Source organism: Hyaena hyaena, unplaced genomic scaffold, assembly GCF_003009895.1.
Source record: "Hyaena hyaena isolate Hyena2069 unplaced genomic scaffold, ASM300989v1 scaffold_1310, whole genome shotgun sequence".
Taxonomy (NCBI): Eukaryota; Metazoa; Chordata; class Mammalia; order Carnivora; family Hyaenidae; genus Hyaena; species Hyaena hyaena.
The window spans coordinates 55,762-64,942 of NW_024081920.1; the positions used below are offsets into that span (position 1 = coordinate 55,762).

General features: G+C 35.8%; 1 protein-coding gene across 1 annotated transcript; it reads left to right on the forward strand.

Moving 5' to 3' along the window:
- The first annotated feature begins 7,305 nt into the window (after positions 1–7,305).
- LOC120224952 (olfactory receptor 52D1-like) lies at positions 7,306–8,250 on the forward strand. The gene has a single exon (XM_039223189.1). The coding sequence runs from the start codon at positions 7,306–7,308 to the stop codon at positions 8,248–8,250; it is 945 nt and encodes a 314-aa protein (XP_039079120.1).
- The last annotated feature ends 931 nt before the right edge of the window (positions 8,251–9,181 follow it).

Sequence of the window (9,181 nt, forward strand, 5' to 3'; positions counted from 1 at the left end):
CATTCACAGAGCATCCTATTTCCAAATTATGATCACACTCCACTTTGCCATACTTAAATTTCTTGTATCTCCTTGCTGTTTCACATATAAACATTGTGTTTGTGTGAATGATATTCCTTTATTATGGTTCCATAATAGTGGAACTCTACTTGTTCTTTCCCTCTCCTCTCCTTCTTCCCCCTTTGTACCTCCCAATGCCTCCCCCCTTTAAAAAAATAACAGACATTGTAATGGGTGTGAAGTCCTCCCACTGTGGTTTTGATTAGAGATGTTGAGCATCTTTTTGTAGATCTTCCTCAGAGAGGTGTCATATAGACACCTTAACAATATCAAGACTTCTAACCCATGACCTGGGATGTCCTCCTATTTACTGGTTTCTTCTTTAATTTCCCTCAGCAAAGTTTTACAGATTTCAGTGTGCACAACTTCCACTTCCTTGGTTAAGTTTATTCCTAAATACTTTATTCTTTTTGTTCCTATCTCCAAACTGTTACAACCATCTATTTTACTGCACTATTTGGGTATTTTATTTTATTGTACATTGCATCATTTTCTTAATTTCCCTTTTGGAATGTTTGTTGTTAGTGTACAAAAATGCAACTGATGTTTGCTTATTGATTTTGTATGCTGAATTTTTATTGACTTTGTTTATTATTTCTAAACGTTTTTTGGCAGGATATTCAAGATTCGCTACATATAAGATCACGTCATCTGAGAACAGAGATGCTTTTTACATTTTCCCTTCCAACCTGGATGCCTTTTACTTCTTCCATTTCTAACTGATATGGCTAGAACTTCCAGTATTATGTTGAACAGAAGAAGTGATGAGATCAGGCATCTTGGTCCTGATCTTAGAAGAACTTTCATTTTTTACCCTTAAGCATGATTTATCTGTATAAACATGTAAATTTCAGTTTTTCTTTTTTAATATAAGGGTTTATGGCTATACATTTCACTGTCCTAAGTGTTGTTTGGAATATAGTGTTTTCATTTTATTTCTGCAATATTTTCTAATTGTTTTTGTGATTTCCTTCTTGATCCATTGATTATTTGTGTGAGTTGTTTAAATTTTTGTTTGTTTTTTAAATTAAAAAAATTTTTTCAATGCTTATTTATTTTTTAGAGAGAGAGAGAGAGAGAGAGAGAGAGAATTTAAGTGGGGGAGGAGCAGAGAGAGAGGAAGACACAGAATCCCAAGCAAGCTCTAGGCTCTGAGCTGTCAGCACAGACAGGGCTTGAACTAGGAGGTCATGACCCGAGCCAAAGTCGATGCTTAACCAATTGAGCCCCCAAGCACCCTTTTTCTACATATTTATCGATTTTCTAGTTCTTCCTCTGTTGAGTTTAGTTTCAATCTATTATAATAGAAAAATATACTGTGTATGATTTCAATCTTTTTATGTTTGTTAAATCTTGTTTTGTGCTCTAGCATATGGTCTCTTCAGCAGAATATTCCATGTGTATTTAAGAAATATATTCTGCAATCATTGTAAGGAATGTTCTGAATACATTATGTTCAATTGTTCTATAGTATTCAAGTCCTCTGTTGATGTGATAGATTACAATCACTGACTTTATGTAGATCTGAGTGTTTGGCCTATATCATTTCCTTCTCTCTAAAGAATCATTTAACATTTCTTCTAAACTGGTGTACTTGTAATAAATTCTCTCAGTTTTTGTTTGAGAAAGTCTTTATTTCTGCTTCACTTCCGAAGAATTATTTTGCAGGGCACAGAATCCTCAAGATTTTTTCCTCAAGATTTCATTCACTCCACTTTTCTTGCTTGCATGATTTCTGAGGATAAATCAGATGTAATTTTTATCTTTGTTCCTTTATAACTTGGTTTTTTTTTTGTTTTGTTTTTTTGTTTTTTAATTCTGGCTTCTTTTAGGATTTTTCCCCTCATCTTTAATTCTCTGCTGTTTGAAGATAATAGGCTTAGATGTAATTATTTTTTTGTTTATCCTGCTTGGTATAATCTGAGCTTCCTTGATATGTAGCTAGGTGGCATTAATTTGAGAAAATTCTCCATCGTTATCATTTCAAATATTTCTTATGTTCCTATCTCTTCTTTTCATCCCTCTAGCATTCCCATTACTCATATGTTCCACCTCTTGTAGTTGTCCCACAGTCCTTGGATATTGCTTTTATTCTTTTCTTTATTTTAGTCTTATTCTCTGTGCTTCTCAATTTTGGAGGTTTCAATTGAGGTATTCTCATAATCACACATCTTCCTTCACCTATGCCCAGTCTACTAATAATCCCATGAAAGGCTTTCTTCTTTTCTGTTACTGGTTTTGACCTTTAGCATTTCTTTTTGGTTCTTTCTTAGGATTTCTATCTTTGTACGTACATTGCCCATTTGTTTTTGCATGTTGTGTGTTTTGTTCATTAAAGTTCTTAGTATATTAATATAGTTTTTAAAATTCATGATCTGATAACTCCAACATCCCTGCCACATATCTAAATTTGGTTCTGAATTTCACTCTTTCTCTTCAAGCTGTATTTTTTTTGCCTTTTTGTATGTCTTGTAATTCTTTCTTGATACTCAGACATGATGTCTTCAGTGAAAAAACTTCCATAAATAGGTCTTAATAATGTGACAGTAAAATGTAGGCTAAAGGGAAATTCTCTATTTTTCTATGATTAGATCTCATCTTTTAGTGAATTTTACATCTTTTGCATCTGAACTATAAAGTCCTTGTATTATACTTAGTTTCTCCCTCATTCCCCTTAGGAGGGAACATGTGTCTAAGGTGGATTGAAGTTGGTTATTTCCCTTTCCTACATGGAAGGCTAGTGGCAGCTGGGATTGAGTATTTCCCTTCTTCCAGGCCAGTTAGACTCTGATAAAATCCTAGCAGGTTAGGGTTTGGTTAACTAGTTTTTCCTACAGGCAGACATTGTTAAGAACAGAATGCTCTGGTGTATTTCAAAATGGTTCACTTTCTCATCCCCCTGCCAATCATGAGAGGATTTTTCTTTCATAACACTGTGAGGACCTGATGAGCTCCCAGAAGTAAAACTCACAAAAGTGTAGGGACCCTTCAATGACTGAGATGCCCTGGAGTTTGTCTCTCAGGTTTGCCTAGACTAAGCCTCCAGCAACTTGTCAATTATGGTTTGTATTGCCTTATCCTGGAACTGCTTCTCATGGAGATTTCTGCTCTGGCAAATTATAATTTTTCTCCACTTACTGGTTTCTCCAGTTTTGGAGGCAGAAATTTGCCCTGTGACCTTACTTCTCTTATGAGTCTAAAAAGAATTGCTGACTTCTCAGTTGGTTCAGCTTTTTACTTGTTGTTAGGGTAGAGTGTAAACTTTCAGCTTCTCATATACCAGATTGGAAAACTGAAGTCTGATTCCTGTTGTTTTTGTCCATTCTACCAATCTTAGTTTTGACTGAGGATTTTATTTTATTTTGTTTTTAATGTTTTATTTATTTCTGAGAGAAAGAGAGAGAGGCAGCATGAGCAGGAGAGGGTCAGAGAGAGAGGGAGATACAGAATCCAAAGCAGGCTCCAGGTTCTGAGCTGTCAGCACAAAGCCTGACGCGGGACTCAAATCCATGAACTGTGAGATCATGACCTGAGCTAAAGTCAGATGCTTAACTGACTGAGCCACTCAGGTGCCCCTTGACTGGGGATTTTAAAACACTTACATTTAAAATAATGATTCATGAGAAGGATTTACCATTACCATTTTGTTATTTGTTTTCAGTATTTCTTATAACTTTTTTTGTCCCTCATTTCTTCTTTTATTGCCTGACTTTGTGTTTGCTTAATGTTTGTAATGACACTTTTTGATTCCTTGATATTTCCTTTTGTATATATTTTACAAATATTTTCTTTGTGATTTTATACTGATAACAACTAGACTTCAGTCAAAACAAAAGCTCTACTCCTCTCTTTAGAGCTCCACCACCCACATAATGACATTATGTTATTAATGTTACAAAGTACATCCTTATATATTGTGTACCCATTAACTTAGATTTATAATTTTTTTGTCTTTCATATCCTATAAAAGAATAAAAAGTTGAGTTATGAACCAAATATGATAATACTGGTTTTTATACTTGTGTATGTGTTTATCTTTGCTGAAGAACTTTATATTTTTTATAGGTTTTGAGTTACTCTCTAACTTCTTGTAATTTCAACAGAAAGGACTCTCTTTAGCATCCCTTGAAGAACAGGTCTGGAGATAATGAACTCTCTCAGGTTTTGTGTGTCTGGGAATATCATATTTTCTCCCTCATTTTTGAAGGGCAGTTTTGCTAGATAAGGAATTCTTGAATATTTTTTTTCTAATAATTTACATATACCATCCCTTCCCCTCTGTTCTAGCCTGCGAAGTTTATGCCCTACGTTTCAATGGAATGAAGTTAATGTGTTAAAGGAACAACGAATGTGTTCTCTATCTCTTCAGTTCCCTTCAGGCCCTGTTAATTGGTAGACAGATTATATCAAAATACTAAGAGATGGCTACATCTGCAACTGGAAACCTAAGGGAATGTATAGGTAAACTACTATTCTTGCAATTAGAGAGATTATCAAATCTTTACCAATGATACAAATATTCCCTCTCTCCCAATGATTCCATGAGGACCTGTTTGTGCCACTTGTTATTCTTACTTATCCTCTGAGATTATCATGTTGAAGCTGCTATATATAGAAACTACATGTTTAGGTTGCTTCTTGGTTCTGAGTACATTTCCTTGTGAGATAATTAAGGTTATGAAACTAAAGAAGGATGGAGAGAAAGATAGTCTGGTCAATCTAAGGAAAACTTTAAAGGACATGGGATTTTCTTAACATCTTTTTATTTTCCAAATGTCCTAGTTTCAAGAAAGAAGATATAATTCTTTGAAATAGAGGGAATACACATTCTTTATTGATGAAATGAAGAAAAAAAGAGATTGTAGGAAACAAAGATCTTTTTTAAGGATCTCATAGAAATGAACATTATCTCTCATTTTGACCATATTTCATATTGTGTGAATCTATTGAAGGAACAAAATACCTCATGACCTTCGTACTCAACCTCAGGTTGGCAGATGTCACAGAGATTATATCATGTGTGTTTGTACCAAAAAAAATGTTTTTGGAAACTAGTGTGTGTATCTCTGAGTGTGTGCGTTTTCTAGTTCTGTTCTTACAATGATCTGCATTGTATCTGGAACTCCAACAGTTACTAATGAGCACCTAACAACCACTACATTCATTTAGATTATGAAATTTCCTGCTGGTTATGTGCTTACATATGAATGTATAGGGACCTTTGTTTACCCATAGAATTTTATCTCACCTTAATCTCTTTGTAATCATTTTTTAAAAATTTTTAATATTTATTTTTGAGAGAGAGAGAAGGACAGAGCCAGCAGGGGAGGAGTTGAGACAAAGGAAGATACAGAATCCAAATCAGGCTCCAGGCTCCATGATATCAGCACAGAGGATGATGCAGGGCTTGAATCCACAAACTATGAGATAATGATCTGAGCTGAAGTGGAATCCTCAACCAACTGAGCCACCCAGGTACCCCATCTCTTTGTAATCTTTGAGTCTCAACTACACTAGATTTAATTAATTACATCATGATTGTCTTTCCCAATGGAACTTTGTTTATACCCTTTCCTCTCCTTTGTTTATGTGTGTGTGCATGTGGGTGAAGATAGATGGATATGTACTACCTTTATCTGTAACTAAATATCTATATTCAGATTCCATGGGACAAAGTCATATAATCTTCATATTCCAGCCTAAGTTCCATTTACTCAAGAAGACTTTTCTTGACTCACTAAGCTTAATCTGATCCCTTGCTGTCATTTCTGTATAACTCATCCTTCCTTTAACTTTGGGATAATTTTTTGCCATATAAATTATGTGTTTAAAAGTTATACTACCATTATTTGTTTAAAGCTAAATCATAAAAAAGACATATTTGTGTTTTTCACTATAATAAAGCCAGGTTCTAGTACATATAAGAGCCTAGAAAAAATTATTTGGTTAGTAATATGTGGAGGATATAATAAGTGTTCTGGCATGATTCAGGAAAGCATATGTACTGGTACCTCTGTGTAAGTTCTTATTAGTACATATTATATTTATAAGGATTTGTTTGGGACTTAAGGAAAGCAGATTCTCTTTAACTGATGGCAGTTCTACATAAGTACTATGTACTGCCTTGATGGAAGCCAGGAGAAGCAGGAAACTAGTAACCAAGGGTTACTCTACAACTGAAGCATTTGTGGTGACTTAAAAGTTAGTTCTTCTCTTTAACCTTCTCAACTCCTGCTTCATGCTCACCCACTTCATCCTGGACTTCTCTGCCTTGGAAATTTGATTGTTGCTCAGAATAATAGGAAGAAGTATTAAGAAACCTACTATAGTCAGTAGCTGATATCTCAAGCATCATCAATAATTTACCAATCCAATCAGTAAACTGTTGTGTATGTTTGAGAATCTGGGTTTCTGGATCAACAAATGAGGGAGCACAATTAGTATCCATCTGCACAGTGAAATAATCTAAATCTGAAAAAAAAAAAGAGAATAAAAGGGTAGTGAGCAGGGTTACTGTTAAGAAATATCTTATCCTTACCAATAGACAATCTGTTGGTTCAAAATAACATAATATGTGCATACTTAAACAGTACATGATAGAAACAAACAGTAGGAAAAAAGCAAGTTGTAATCTTGCCAGATTAGTCACATATGCACAGTGGGAAATTAAAGACTAAAGATAGAGACTAAGTTGATTCTACTTCAAAAGCTGTGTCAAGACCTCAATATCACGTCCAGAGAGGAACAAAGACCATTTTATTTCTATTCTCCATGTGAATGCCAGATTGGATTGTAAGAGTCCTTTCAATATCTCCTTGATATTTTCATGGTGCCTCTGCTTGGTCACTTCCAGTTACAGGAAACCCATTGATATAAGGGAAATACTGAACGGGAACTCAAAGAAGAAAATCACTAAATATTAGTTGAATTAAGTACAAGTATGACTACAGATGGAATCTTTTACTGGAAATGAAGGGGCAAGGTGATTTATAGGTCCCTGGGATAATATGATACAAATATTATCTTTCTGTACTTCTAAACATGATCATTTGGTTCATTATTACTAATTTTGGTGTTATGGTCCTAATGAATATAAATACACCTGATTATGAATTTGAATTGTTTTTTAGCAACAGATCATTAAGGGTCTTCCTGAACAGAATCTCCATGTTTTCAGCATCTGCTGGTGATCATTGTCATAGCAACTTTCATTTTAGAAGTACTGATAAGCACAGGAAAAGCGTCATGCCTCCTCTCAACACCTCTCGCCCCTCTCCTGTCACCTTCTTGCTGATGGGCATCCCAGGACTAGAGCACCTTCATATCTGGATTGGGATTCCCTTCTGCTCCATGTATGTGGTGGCTGTGGTGGGGAATGTGACCATCCTGGCCGTGGTCAGGGCAGAGCGAAGTCTCCATGAGCCGATGTTCCTCTTTCTGTGCATGCTCTCCGTCACTGACCTGGTCCTCTCCACATCTACGCTGCCACGCATGCTCTGTCTCTTCTGGCTTGGAGCCCATGACATTGCTTTTGATGCCTGTCTAGCCCAAATGTTCTTCATCCATAGTTTTACTGCTATGGAATCGGGATTTTTCCTGGCCATGGCCATTGACCGTTACGTGGCCATTTGTCATCCACTGCATCATACTACCATTCTCACCCATGCACGCATCACCATAATGGGTATTGTTGTGGTGATTCGGGGTGTAGCCTTCTTTTCTCCACATCCCATCCTGCTCAAACAACTTCCTTACTGCAGATCACGAATCATTGCCCACACCTACTGTGAGTTCATGGCCGTGGTGAAGCTGGCATGTATGGACATAGGGGCCACCAAGAGTTACAGCCTCAGTATGGCTTCTATCATTGGTTCATGTGATGCGATTCTCATTGCTGTATCCTATGCCTTCATTCTGTGCTCTGTATTCTGCCTGCCATCCCGAAAAGCTAGCTTTAAGGCTCTGGGAACATGTGACTCACATGTCTGTGTTATTCTTGTCTTCTATTCCACAGCCGGTTTTTCCATTTTCACTCACCGTTTTGGGAAGAACGTGCCTGCCCACGTCCATATTTTTATTGCAAATATATACCTTTTGGTGCCCCCTTTTCTCAACCCTATTGTATATGGAATAAGGACCAAGAAAATAAGGGAATATGTTCTTAGGACATTAATGATCAAAGTTGCTTGATTTTAGTTGACTTGATAAAATAAATGGAAATAAAAGAGGTGATATAAGTAAAATAACTGGTTGCTCTCACTCCCACAAGCTGAATTGCATTTACAACCTGAAAGTTCTTTTATTTACTCTATGTCTGTGAATTCCCAAAATTCTAATCCAAGTTATTTCAGCTTTTTTACTTATTAAAAATTGGAGAACAAACTGTAATCTCCTTCCAACTGCATATCTTTTGGAGGATAATTACAAACAAAAAGTGAACAGTGGAAGGAGAAAAAGGATAAATAAACAATATAGAAAAAAAGAAAAGATTTCTCTTGAGAGCTAAATGATGGACAGTTTCCCACTCTTATTTATGGATCAGCACAGTGTACAAAAGCAAGAAGCTTCTCTTGATGTTTCTCTTTGTTAATATATATTTGTACATTGGTAATAAAGAAAGGTCATGAAGACTGATCTAACATCTATTCATGTATCCATGTATCTATGTATGTATCTATCTATCCAATTTCACCACTCATGCTTTTTGTATTAAGATAGAATGTAATTAAAGGACATTTACTGGCAGCTTTTTTATTATTGTGGGAAAATATACATAACATAATAGTTGTTGTTTTAACCATTTTTAATTGTCCAGCTCAGTGTAATTCGTGCAGTCACATTGGTGTGCAATCATCACCACCATTCTTCATCAGAGATTTTTACCTTTCCCATCTGCAACTCTATCCATTAATATTAACTCCCCACATTCCCTGGGAACTACCATTGTACTGTCTTTGTGAATTTGGCTACTCTAGGTACTTCATATAAGTGGAATGTATGATTGGTCTTTTTTTTTTTTTTTTTTTTTTTACAAACAGTTTATTGTCAATTTAGTTTCCACATAACACCCAGTGCTCATCCCCACAAGTGTCCTCCTCCATGCCCATCCCCCCCCCCCCCC

What these genes read in the sequence shown, in the direction of transcription:
- LOC120224952 (XM_039223189.1), top strand. Translation starts at nt 7,306, where the DNA reads ATGCCTCCTCTCAACACCTCTCGCCCCTCTCCTGTCACCTTCTTGCTG.